Below are 14,452 nucleotides of genomic sequence, written 5' to 3' on the forward strand. Positions count from 1 at the left end.
ACCCCTCCCCTCCCCTCCCGGCCCCGCCCTCCCATCTGCTGACCTCTATGAGAGAGTGAATTTGGATTATGTAGAGAGTGCAAATAACTGAACAACCCATCCTCGCTAAAGACATGAAAAGTTCTCTTCTACAACCCGTCGTACACGACTTATCCTCCACCTCTCTCTTTCTTCTCTCCCTCTCTATCTCGATTTGCTATAAGTACTCTGTTTTGTAATCATTTTAATTATCAATATAATCGAAGCGTTGGTTAGCAGATATACATTTCTTCTTGATTTGGTTCGAAACATTCCTGTTTAATTAGTGATTGTTTGACCTGTAGGCTATAGCGGTATCGAAATGTTAATGCTTTCGCTAGATTAAGGCTTACTAGTGGTCTGATGTATATCTATCGACAAAGGCGTAGGAACCGGGGGGCTGGGGGGCCAGCCCCCCCCTCCCAAGTGAAAAATATGAGGGCGGAAGTATCATTCCGCCCCCCGCTTCGCAAGTCAGAAAACCCCTTTTTCATTTCCAAATGAGAAAAAAATTCTCATTTGGAGCAACAAATTGCATCTAAGGCCAGGTGAAAATGCAAAATTATTTACAAAATGGAGTGGGTGTTGAAGTGTGCTATATTGCACCAAATTGCATCTGAGGCCACCTGGAAATGCAAAAAAAAAATCAAATTAGACCCCTCCCCCAGGCCGGTCATCAGTCTTCAGCTCCCCCCCCCCCACTAAAAAGTACCGTCCTACGCAACTGTCTATCGAGAAGAACAAAACTTTCGTCACAACCTCTACAAAAAGATGTCTCAGTTCAAATGGTTACACCACGTGACCACGGTGACGTCAGTCAAAGTGCAATGACGACGTCAATGGTGAAGTGTATATTGCTACATGTACGGTAACGACAAAGATCGTTGTACCCATTGCTATAGGCCTATTATCAGTTTTTGTAAACAATTCTTTCAATGTTGATGATTCGAGGAGATTCAGCATATATTTTCCTCTGAGCATATAAAAGCCCGTTCGACACAATGGGCTGCTGAAGACAAAAGAAATAGCTTGGTAACTGTTGATGTATACGGTCCGATGCGCAATTATTGTCCCGTTTGCGTTAGCAAATACCAAGGGGTGACGTTATTATGAATTTGCGTAAGGCACAACAAGAAACACTAACCTATGACGCAGCTACTTTGAATAGAAAGTGCCCTTTTATTTATCGACAATAAATATCTATCTATATATATATATATATATATATATATATATATATATATATATATATATATATATATATATATATATAAATATATATATCAACTTTGACAATCATAAACATTTCTATTCCTCGATGTATTCATAAAACTATAGAGTTTCGAAAAATAATTTATAAACTATAAAATCCATCCATAGGAATCAAATCAGCTTACTGCTTACCATTTTTGTAACTATTACTTTTATGCAGAGTCAAACTTTTGGTAAGCCAGAAAGAATCGAACAATAAATGTTGACGATCTTTGCTATATGAACTATGCAATCCAGCCCCAATTTTGTGTTGAACCAGCACGATTTTAGTTTATTTGCAACAGTTCTTTTGTGCTATTACATGCGTGTGTTGTTGTTTGTTATCATATGTTACTGCACAAGTTTGCACGATGGCGAGTCTGGTTTGCAATAAGATATGTTTGGTCCTGTATAATTGTTAATTGTTACCCTTATTGTGTATATATATATATATATATATATATATATATATATATATATATATAATATATATATATATAAATATATATATATATATATACCCAATAATATACATATACATATAATAATATACATTTACATATAATAATATACATATACATAATAATATCCATATACATATATCATGCAACCGCCTCCTCTCGCTCCTCCCCGCCCCTTCCCCCTCCTCAACAACCCCAACCCGACCCCCTCTGTCATACATTACATTTCCTCGCATGAACACACGACTAAAAGCTAAATCAGTAAACCCCTGTGTCGACCACTGACCTTTCTAAAACAGTACGGAAGATTGTGAAACCTCATCTGTGACCAGATTTGTGGTACGAGTACAACAGCACGAATACGAATACAACAGCATGAGTATACGAGTACAACAGGATGAGTTCGAGTACAACAGCATGAGTACGAGTACAACAGCATGAGTACGATTACAACAGCATGAGTACGAGTACAACAGCACGAATACGAATACAACAGCATGAGTATACGAGTAAAACAGCATGAGTTCGAGTACAACAGCATGAGTACGAGTACAACAGCATGAGTTCGAGTACAACAGCGTGAGTACGAGTACAACAGGACGAATACGAATACAACAGCATGAGTATACGAGTACAACAGCATGAGTTCGGGTACAACAGCATGAGTATACGAGTACAACAGCATGAGTTCGAGTACAACAGCATGAGTACGAGTACAATAGCATGAGTACGAGTACAACAGCATGCGTACGAGTACAATAGCAAGAGTACGAGTACAACAGCATGAGTACAGACTCTGCATGGTATCAGATTGGAACACCTAAAAGTTACCTCCCCCTCTCCTACACTTCGTGTATCCATCCCCCCCCCCCCCCCTCCGGGCCCTCCCCATCGCTCTTCCGAGACGAAGAGCTCTTTTTATGGACATCTCCTATTCAACAACCTACTCCGCCGTTGCTTGGATGTAAAATATTATTTCACATTGGTAGACTGTGCTGTAATGTGTATTTCAATTTTGACTGCACGTATATGTATTTAAACACATACATGTGCATTTGAAAACTTTAACCGTATATATCCAGCCACATTACTATACTTTACGATATAAAAGTTTCATACAACGGATTGGTGTGTGTACTTTAAATAGCATTGATAATCCGTCTGCTTTTCTCGTTGACGACATGCACAACCGTTACCATGGCAGCAAGTACTGGGGTTATCCTACTGAGGTATTTCTTATCACAACGATACTTTATTTTTTGATATATTCACTCAATGACGATTGCATTATATTATTTTTTTCTAAATGTATAATCTGCTTCCCATGCTCTCACCCCCATCAAATCACCCCCCCCTCCCCCACCTCACCTATGCTCCAACTCATCGCTGCTCCCTGCCCATATCGCTTCCTATCACCAGTACCTTTGATCCCGTGTTGGTGATTTGTCGGTGAATTCACGGAAAAGGGAGTTTGAACCTCTGATTAACTTGAAACCAGTTCCTGCCTGGATACATTCAAACAAGCGGAACTACTTTTTCATATCGCGGAGGAGGACAGTCTATAGGCTGCATGCATGTGCGACGGCCTCTTCAGTTAAGATTAGTATAGGATTGTGCTTTATGAAGAAGCCCATCCAAGCATGACTGCTTTGAGGTTGTCCTGAATAGGCGTGACCTAACCCTTTTGCTAACTCACAATCTGCAACCAAGGCCTATCAATTGAGGAAGTCCTATATGATAAGTTGGCTGGGTGAATTGTATGGCCAACTACACAGTTTAGGTGTAGACCAGATCCGCAGACCTGAGATCTCGCTTGACAATTTTTTTTCACAGCTAACTTTGTGAAAAGCGAGAACTTTTCGCCGTTGATCATTGCAAAATTCATCGACAGAATTTTTTAATTTGCATCTGTGAAAATACAACGAAACAAAGAGCAGATTTTGCCGGTGAAGGTGCAAGGAAAACAAAGCTAAAACCATGGCTGGTTGGCATAGAGTTGTTGTGACTCTGTTAGTGGTTTGTACTTTCGCAATAAAACAAGGTTAGTAACTTAAAAAAATTACCTTTCTCATGTATAATTTGTTTCTATTATGTTTCTTTGTTTTACTTAAACATAAACGAAAGGAACGAAGGAATGAAAAGACAATTAATCTGTTCGAGCTTGTTTCATATTCAAGCTGACGGTTAACCGATATCCATGTCTAATAACAGCAGTTTAGATGGTGTTAAAGGTATAGTTGGAAATTCGGTATGCGATTTTAACAGGCAAAACGCCTCAGTGTTCTTGCTGAATGGCTGTGTAACCAGTGTTGTGTGAAATCGGTTTCGTCATACCAAACATTGTGACTATCAAATACTTCATCACCGATATAACATACTTTATATGAAATGATATTAAGCACTAACATTGATCGTTTATGGGGCGAATTTAGAACCAGGTAAATTTTAGGGGGGGGGGGAAGGAGAAGAAAAGTGGAATTTCATCCCAAGATACTAGTGTATCATAACGTATGCCTATACCATAACATATTCACTGAACATTCCGATCATATTATATCATATCAATACTAAGATAATAATGATAGATACATTGTACGACAGATAAACAACATTATTTGTACATCATGGAGAGATTGTGTGTTCCAGAGGGGACTGGCCGGGTACACTGTGCTTGTTCTATGGACGTACTAACGATTCATTAATTGGATTCATTAATTTTAAAAGCTTCAAAATAATATATTCAGTCTATAATTTCACGCCGGAAGTCAGCACACACCCCACCCCACCCCTTCCACCCCCTTCCACGGGTCCCATCAACACCCCACCACCATAGTGCCATGAATATGCATATTTCATATATAGCGTTAACAATGCTCATATATGTATAGTATGTAACATATCTCATATCTGGAGGCGACCATATAGACTCACATTATACTTTTGTCCCTAATCAGTCTACACTGATCACGTGTACTACCCAGTTACGCTCACATCTTGTTCTGATCCACATCATGAACAAAGTGCATGAACAAAACAAAAAAAATCCATTTTCGTCAGCACTTTTTAAACTTTTAAACTCAAATACCGTTTACCTCATTCTAAACAGTCCGTGTAACTTCCGCATAATACATGCATAAACTCCTTGCACAGCAAGTTGTATATTAGGTGCAGACAGTGGCGTAGGAAGGTACTTTTGAGTGGGGGGGGGCTGAAGACTGATGGCCGGCCTGGGGGAGGGGTCTATGGGGAGGGGGTGTCCCCCTCCCCTTTGGATTTGTTTTTGCATTTCCAGGTGGCCTCAGATGCAATTTGGTGCAATATAGCACACTTCAACACCCACTCCATTTTGTAACTAATTTTGCATTTTCACCTGGCCTTAGATGCAATTTGGGGCTCCAAATGAGATTTCTTTTCTGATTTGGAAATGAAAAAGGGGTTTTCTGACTTGCTGAGCGGGGGGGGGGGGCGGAATGATACTTCCGCCCCCTACCATATTTTTCACTGGGGGGGGGGCTGGCGCCCCCAGCCCCCGGTTCCTACGCCCTTGGGTGCAGATATATACATGCCGCCCTCGTCCAACTCGGTAGGTCTGTATGCCAGCCGTTTTGAATATTTGTCTTATTGTATGTGTCCGATATATTTCTACTGAACCAACCTTCCCCCTTCTCCAGAAAAAAAAAGCACAGTGGTATGTTACCTCCTATAAGAAATGTTTGTACCGTATACAAGTATGTGATTTAACTATACATCTCACTGCGTTGACATACAAGATGTTCTAAAGGAGTCAGTGTAAACACAGGGTTCTGTGTCACCCCGACCACCAAGTTGAACCCCTTCCACCAAACACCCCCTCACCCCACCCATTTGCCTTACTGTCCTATTTAAGGTCAAGGTCGATGGCCGTTGCATAAAAAACTTGACTTCATTCGTATTTTGATATTCCAGTGTACGTAGCCTGTTAGATCTTGCTACGTGCACCTGAATTTCGTATACAGATGTTCAATGCAGATCGTGTACGCCAGGTAACAGCATACGGAAGTACCGGATGTGATTTCAACAAAGGGTCATACTTACTAGTTACTCATACATTTCCTTTTTGAGGAACCTTTTTCAATCCATTATGCAATGAATTTACATTGTTCGTGTATGCAGATTGTCAGGAAATATTACTTGGCAAGGTGAGGGGAGTTAAGGGCGAAGGGGGGGGGGAGGGTACGGACCAGGGAGTAGTTGGGTGAGAAGGTTAATGTCACTTGCAGAGATTAGATGTTTGCCAGCACATTATTGTAACAAAATAGTCCCGTTATGCACTACATCTCTACTCCATTCCGACCCAGCCCCAACCCTCATAATCCCCACCCCAAACCACCACCGTCCCCTCCCTTCGTTTGTCTTGACAGCTTTTGTGGTAGGCCGACTTTATAATCAAAGGTAGATCGTATAAATAGCACACTTAGTGGATGACAAAGTTTGTAGAAGTACTTCCGATAAGAAACGCTGTTTTGCAAAATGAATGGGCTCATATTACATACACATCTTTTGTCAAGTTTGGTTAGTATATTCATCAGCCATCATTACAGTGCCCCTTTTTCCAAAGCAGGGTTGAAAAGAGGGTCATATGAACCCCCCCCCCCCCCTCGATATATATACTTCATTCTTGGTGCCATTAACGAAGATGGTGGACCAACAGTGTTTAAAATTAGATATCAAGTACCTCAACTTATGTACAGCTTTGGTTAATATATTTTCTCAATATTTGTGTTAATAGTAATTAATTCTAGAGTTCTTTGTGAAGGTATCTTCAGATCAAGCTTTCAAGCATGTGTCCATAAGAAAAGGATGCTGTGAATTGAGTACTTTGTATTTTGACTATACGAGTTGAATTGTTTTGCATAGAATCGTTTGAACTAGATTGAAGAACAGACAGATAGATAGACAGACAGTTAGATAGATAGACATATAGATAGAAACAGGGGCGTAGCGAGGAATTTGCCAAGGGAGGGGCGAATATGAGCAGCTGTAGCAAACTTTCTAAGCGTAGCGCCACCATGTGAACATTTCGGCAGAATATGCCTCCCAGATCGCTGGTAATGGCACTTCCCAGGCCGTGTAAGTTGCATCTAAGACTTTTTTTATTTTGAAATTACTAGCGATATCATAAAAACAAATACAAAAAATATGCTCAAGGGGGTGGGGGCGGCTGCTCCCTTAGCCCCCCCCCCCTTGGCTACGCGCCTTACAGAAAGAAAGATATATGTATATGTATTTTAGTAAAATAATTACCATATATCATAGTAGCCTTTAAGTGTTCCAAACTATGATGGGAAGTAAAAATCACCGTAACTCACATCAACAAACACAAACGTTGCGGCCATTCTCTCTGCATTTATCTCTTCATATGTTCATTGGCTTCATAGCACGTTGAATATATGGTAACATTGGTAAATTCAGAAAAGATTTTAATAGATTTTTTTAGATTTTAATATTTTAATATTTTTTACCGTCCTAAAATTCTGGAAGCAATCGTCATGAAGCAATCAAGTAAAGGCTGCAGCACACAGAAATGTCCACATTCATTTCTGTGGCTACATCCGGTTGAGATATGATCGTGGCGCTATACCAGTTTTGGCGTTGGCTAAAGCGTTGAATGTGAAATCTTAATTAAATCGAGCAGAGAAATCAATTTCTGTGTTTATGGTATCAACTGTAGCATAGTCTTGTATCCCAGATAAACAGTTTCGCGGAACAGAGCCAAGAGTTGAAAAGGCTAACAGTTAGCGTACTTGAGTTGAAAACCTGTGATACCTTGGCAACTGCGTATGTGGGAGTACCTAGTAATGCTTTTACAGAGATGGCTCGGTAAGTTTTGCAGATTTGGCAAAAAAGTTAGGAAGGCATGGCTTGGAATATTTCATATCTCATCACTAATGGAAAAGGTGTGAACATATTTCAACATATTTGCGTAGCCCTAGCCTAGAAAGCAGAGGATCACCACGTCCCCGAAATTGCGTGATTCTGTCCATTATTCAGAATGTTTATGGCATGTCATTTCAATTTGTTCTATTTCTAACAGCCCAACCACAGACCACCAACAATTCAACAGTAATGATGGATTCTACCATTCAGTCTGACACACCAACTACCACACCTTCTTCAAGTGATCCCACCATTCAAACACAAGAACCTGCAGGGACAAGCACATTAGAGCCTACACCTGACCCAGGGCCTAGTCCTACAGATGACCCAAACCAGATTTCGGGGGAATTGACATATGAAAATCTTGGTAAGTAGCCTAGGCAAGTCTGCATGTTTTCACTGTGTATTCTTCATTGAGGATAAAGTGAGGAGCAGAGTGTTGGTGGGAGACAAGTGTGGTATACAGGTATTTTTCAAAGGGTCCTTTTTGTTTTGTTTGTTTTTGTGTGTGTAGCAAGGAGTTTATGAGAAACTGTTCAATTACATCACATGTGATTCCAATCCCGGTGAAATGTAATTTGAGGTCATCTATGTTCAAACTAGTACTATCATGTAGCACTCTGGCATGTCAAAATATTACATACATTTAATTACAAATGTCCAATCCTACCCTACCACATGTTGTAGCTTGTAAGTCTACTAACTTGAGTGATTGAATGATATTAACTTGAGTCACCAAGTGATTCACATTCATTACTTCATTATTAGGATAGATCATGAGGAAACAATGTGAAGTGTGTGGAAACATTATGCTGATAACTTTACGGCGCCCTCAAAATGTTAAGAACATTTCTCTAACAGGTATCTAAACAACTTTCTGCCAAATGATGGAATATGTGTTCTTAACAATTTATAATAAACTGACCAATTCCTTAATTTCTAGTAAATGAGAATTTCATCAGTTAGCTGTGAACAAAAAGAGATAACCAGACATTAAACCTTTCCATACCAAATAGGTACGGCTCAAAGTCTATATTGTTGTCTGTTTTTACAAGCTCTTCTGCGGCCATCCAAGGTCAGTAATAGAGAAAAAATGCTCTTATTGAAATGAGTGACTGAGTGGGCTTCCCCACTTGATCTCGAGCAGTTGATCAGATCCAGGTCTGATCAACCGCTCTTAATCAACTGCTGTGGGGGAACGCATCCTCGGTCATCATATCTCGAGATGTTGATCCACCGACAGGGTTAAATCAGATCTCGAGCAGTTGATTAAAATTGCCGTGTGTGAAAGCTCTGTGGATCAAGGTGGCCGGTGATCACAATGATCTATGACGTAGCATCCTTTCTTTGACCACAGTTACAGCGCGAAAATTGGCTTGTAACAGGCCTTTTGTACAGTATTGCGTAGATTAACAAGCGTTGTGCTACCACTAGTTAGTAAGCTGCTCACAGTACATAGGTGTAGTTAATTGAAGAAGGAACACAGCAAATTCATTGGGCATACACTATACTGTGCACTGTTGGAACAACATGGGCTGCGGAAAATGCAAGAGCAAAAAAATGTGGTCCAACGTGGATCAAGTGGGCACGCCAAACTGTTGACCTCGAGCGGCTCGATCAGATTCGGATCTGATCAAGTGCTTGTGATCAACGACCAATAGTTAAAAGGTTATTAAATACAGTAGACTCAACAATAGAAAGGAAGTTGACCTCTGAAATGTTACTTCTATAGCAAATTATCATTATTCATCTAAACTTACCTCACCAAGTTTATATATATGAAGTCCTAAAAGAAGGATGCATGACAGGATAACACATTTAAGCCATCTTTCATGTTACATTTGTCATCATAAGTCATCAAAAAGCATTGATATATATATATATATATATGTAAATATATATATGTATTATATGTGCTATATGTATTATATGTGTTATATGTATGTATATATATATATATATATACACACATATTTTATGTATAGCTATATATTATATGTATATATATGCAAAAGATCCCATTTTTCCATAGCTGTTATCTACTATACAATATAAAAATATGGGGAACAGTGAGGGAGGAGGGGGGAGCCTTATGGCACCTGTATTGTACACATTGAATCATATAACTTGAATTACTTTGAATTACTTAACTAACAATGCCTATTTTTGTCATCTTCCACAGCGAGTCTTGGTATCAAGTTTGATTATGAAATGGAACAAGAATGGGAAGGATACGATGGTTGGTACAATAATCTCGCCCATCCTGACTGGGGTGGCGCAGGTAAATACAGTTCCATGCTTCACTTTTCCAGTTTTTTAATATGATCGATCATCGATTTCTGAACATGTGCAATCATCTCGCCCAAAGTGACTGGGGTGGCGCAGGTAAATACAATTACGCGCTTTGCTTTCGTGAGAAAGCTCTTTTCAAGTTTTTTTTTAAATTTGATTGATCATTGCTTTCTGAACATGTACAGAATTATTATTTTTTTGGGGGGAGCGGTATTCTGCAGTTCGTTAATACGTTAAAGAGACAATACATGACGAGGCGACAATACTGTCACAGTAACTAGACCCAGATGACAATTTGGGGATCCATACAATTCTTTGTGCTTGAACAGAAGTATTAAATGTAAAATGCTTGGAACTTTGACAATAAGGTCCCTTCCCCCCCTTCCCCCCCAAACTACCTGCATAGTCTGACCTTCTTCTACTTGGTAGCAAATGTGAAAGAATCTCCTGTTTTGAGAATATCTTTAGGAATGAGGATGGGGGGGGGGAGACAGCAACCATATCCTTTAATGGTTGTTTGATAAAGGATGACAAAATTATATTTGATATGTTGTAGGCCATTTAATGAAAACACTTCAACCAGTCCAGTTTGTGAATACTTTTAATCTTTGAGAAATGACCCCACTTGTGAATAATAATCTGATACACAGGACAAACACTTGTACAGCCGAAACCATCCTAAGGATCTATAATTCAAAAAATCAAACCGACACTATCGTATGGCAGTTTTCATTTACTAGCGCCCCAAACCCTGACTTCGGTCAAATTAACACTAGATACATAATCTCTGCTTACTGCAGCCTCTGTCTTAACAACCCCTAGATACATCACTGATAAATGACCTTATGAAATTACGAAACAAAAAGAAATCTGTCTTCAGTCATTGGTTTAACTCTGCTTTTTCTTTGACACACCCATCCTAACGAATATATTTCTGTCTCTGTACGTTATCCTCGAACAGATCTGCCTCTAACGAGACGTCTGCCTGTGGCATATGAAGACGGTGTATTTAGGCCTGCCGGTTATGACAGACCTAACCCCATGAACCTTTCAAGAGCCGCTATGCTCGGCAACACAGGACTGGGATCATTCCGAGGAAGGACCGCTCTGATGACTTTCTTTGGTGAGTGTATGCTGCAAAAAAAAACAACAATTTAAAGGCATTGAAGACTTGCCCAAACCGTGTGCGGCCATCTGAAAAAGTTAACTTTCCGTTGCTTGCAAGTGACAATTTGTTCGTTTCGCTACAAAATGCAGATTGTAATGAAACGTGATACCTTTTTATCTTTAGCTGGACCTGAGATGTCCATCGCTGTATCGTTTATACACTTTGCTGTGGGTATTGACCTCAGCTGTATGTACTAAATGTACACTAGTGTCTAATTACCCACAGTAGCAAGCTGTGTGTGTATTTTCTGGGATAGATGGTAGTGTGTAACACTTCTGTTACACCTCATTTGAAACAAGGTCAGATTACCGGCATTAGACTTTTCTTTTTGCGCGAGTCTTCACACCCTTTAAATGATTAAAAACGTGAAAAAACCATTTTTAAACAAACGGCTCGCGTCTAAGGGTAGCTGTCAGAATTCTTGTCCTGATTTCACCTGGCTGTGTGCCGGATATACCAGAGGTCCAAAGAGAAATATTGTTTGGAAACCAATAGGCAAGGCATTGAAAACCCTCTTTATCCTTAGATTTGGTAATGTTCAGGGTAGGCCCCGGTAGGTCGATCATGCGTTTTATGCCAATTATCGCAAGATTTTGGGGAAACTTTCTTTGGAGAGCTGGATTTGGCCCAGTGGCCACCTATCGAGAACCCCTTATGGAGATCATACGTCCGTGTTTGTAATATGCATATATATTGATCTCATCAAGTCGGCATAATTCACAGAGTCAAAAGCTGTTATCGAGTTAAACTTGGTTTTATTAAATCTTTTACTTTCAGGACAACAAGTGGTCGAAGAGATTTTGGACGCCCAGCGGCCAGGTTGCCCCCCAGAGTATTTTAACATCAAAATTCCCGAGGATTACGAAGCTTTTCAGGATGTTACTGTCGTAAACAGAGAAAGGCAGAATCAGATTAGGACAGAGCTCCCTCTGTTGAGGAGCAGGTACAGCTTTCAAACTGGATACGCTCCCAACGTCCCACGAGAACAGGTCAGAATAACAGACTTTGTATAATCCTTGTCATTTGCAACTCACGTCTCTCTGGGCCATGCAAAAACAAAGGATGGATAGTTTTTGAAAATGTCAGAAAAATTAAGTCAACTTCTCTTTTCACCTTTAACTTGTCGATGTTGATTATTTTTTGGGGGGGTTAAGTCTTCTACTTCTTCTTTGCTTTTGTAACTTTGATAACATTGTACATTTCATGTCAACTCTAGAGGTCGTGACCCCTCCAAATGAATTAACATATATATATACAACGGTATTTGTACATTTACTCTGCCCATTAGCTCAACGAGATCACTCCTTGGTTCGACGGCGGACTCGTCTACGGAATTTCAAAAGCCTGGGCCGACGCCTTGAGGGAGTTTGACGGCGGACGGCTGCGAAGTAACGCCGCTAGGGGGGAACCCTATTATCCCGAGGAAAATACCATCGGACTTCCAATGGCCAATCCTCCCAACCCGACCGTTCACAAACATTTGGACTCTAAGCGATTTTTTAGTGAGTGTAACAAAAGCTAAAAGTGACGATGCCGTTGATCTCGAGCACTAGCGCGGCTTGAACTTTTGTCTTGAGGTGTATTCTAAGAATAGTAACTTTTAGTCACTGCAAGGTAGATGTGAAATGGGGAGTGGGGAGGTAGAACTGGGAGGGGAGGGAAAAATTCTGGTTCATTGACATATGGCAAAACTTTTCCAAAAGTAAAAATTCTTTCTTAAACATGGAACCAAAAGTCGTCCATAACAACTTTGAAAGAAATCATGTTAGCTGCAATAGCAACCATGTTGTCAGCTGTTTGGTATTATTATGACAAGAAATTTGTAAATTTTTCTTCAAAGAAAATCTGTTCCTTTTCATGTCAAGAAGGTTAAGGAGTAGCCTAGATCTAGCACCTTTTATAGCCTAGTTTGCATATAAGGATCAAGGCTGACGCCTGTGAAATCATTAACTATGATATGATGTACTACCGACTGGTTTACGGCTCTTTTTTTGTACGAGAACGGGGGAAAAAAAAAAATCGTGGGCAGTATTATTACTAAACAGTATAGTAACATGTTGCAGTAAAGTAATGCTAAAGTCATGTAGGGCATAAACCAAGTATGGTACCGTGAAGAGATTACAATAGTGTAGCTAACTGAGGTATTACTGCTCTAAGTTCAATGATGACTACCGTGCTCATTTTTTTGTTAGCTCCAGAATCTGTGAGCACAATTTTTTTTGGAGATATTTCTAACAGTAGTCAGAAAAGAATAAAAAAACGAAAAAAAAAAAATGCTGAAAAATTTGAGGCCAACTTTAGCATAATATGTATGTCAATTTGTATGTCACTATTTTAGAGGCTTGAAACTGTCTATTCCCTGCATTTTCTACTGTTTTACCAGAGGCTAAAGTCAAGTTAATCATTATGGATGTGCGATGTCTGCATTTCACACCTGTCCTTCTAGATTTGTACCTGTTCCCTCAGACATTTTGCAAATCTAGTATGTAGATACCAGTCTGTTAGGTTAATTTCTCGTGCTGAGAGCATTGTACTCATATGTGTACTCATGCAATGGGGAGGGTGGAGCTGGGTGGGGTGGGGTGATTCTATTTAAATTAATACTCACTCAAGTGTGAGTCAGCCAATAAGGCAAAGAGCATTCCAATAAAACCTCTGACGACTTGCTTCCATTACAGAACTCGGTAACCCGAGAGGAAACGAAAATCCTTTTCTCCTCACCTTTGGTATCGTATGGTTTCGTTGGCATAACGTCTGGTGTGATGTCATCATCAAGGGTTTGATGGAAGACCACAGTGAGCTGTCGAGAGATGAGATTGAACATGAGTACGACGAATACATCTTTAACGAAGCCAGAAAGTGGGTCATTGCGACCTACCAGGTAAGAATTTCAACCAATAACCATTAGTCTGCTCTGGATAGGGTTGGAGAGCACTATCATCAAGATATGGTCTGTAATTTGCTCGAAATTGACTTAGAAGACCTGCTTGAATACGTCGTTGAGAAATCTTGGTCTGTTTTAAGACCGAGGACATTGAATATGGAGGGAAGAGCTATTAGTAAAAGTATTTGCATGTTTGCATATCATGGATAAATTGGAACCGGTTTATCCTAGAAAGATAAGAGCATGGGTGGGTCATCGGTTGTACAATTCTGCCATTGGTGTAATGATGTGGCCAAACTTTTATATTGTTTTGTACAATGTCATGGGAAGAGAGAAGTGTCTAAGTCCACAACTGAAGTTGCTCAGATTGTTAAGTTAGATATTTTCAAATAGATGCCAATTTCTTTTATTCGATCCCACTGACCACAAGGGGTTTCAGCTTTCGGAAATGAACTTGGTAGC

The 14,452-nt window shown here is 39.9% G+C and overlaps 1 protein-coding gene across 3 annotated transcripts in view; it reads left to right on the top strand.

Moving 5' to 3' along the window:
• The first annotated feature begins 3,370 nt into the window (after nt 1-3,370).
• LOC139978155 (dual oxidase 1-like) overlaps nt 3,371-14,452 on the top strand; it is a 35,009-nt gene continuing 23,927 nt past the window's right edge. For 2 of the 3 annotated variants that reach the window (XM_071988055.1, XM_071988056.1), the window contains exons 1-7: nt 3,371-3,771; nt 7,804-8,013; nt 9,829-9,927; nt 10,900-11,061; nt 11,884-12,095; nt 12,395-12,608; nt 13,785-13,987. In XM_071988055.1, coding sequence (XP_071844156.1) covers nt 3,708-3,771; nt 7,804-8,013; nt 9,829-9,927; nt 10,900-11,061; nt 11,884-12,095; nt 12,395-12,608; nt 13,785-13,987 — 1,164 coding nt within the window. In that variant the 5' untranslated portion in view covers nt 3,371-3,707. Of the gene's footprint in view, nt 3,772-7,803; nt 8,014-9,828; nt 10,032-10,899; nt 11,062-11,883; nt 12,096-12,394; nt 12,609-13,784; nt 13,988-14,452 lie in introns of those variants that run through there. The other variant, XM_071988057.1, reaches the window with a different exon arrangement.

This window comes from Apostichopus japonicus, chromosome 13 (genome assembly GCF_037975245.1).
Source record: "Apostichopus japonicus isolate 1M-3 chromosome 13, ASM3797524v1, whole genome shotgun sequence".
Taxonomy (NCBI): Eukaryota; Metazoa; Echinodermata; class Holothuroidea; order Aspidochirotida; family Stichopodidae; genus Apostichopus; species Apostichopus japonicus.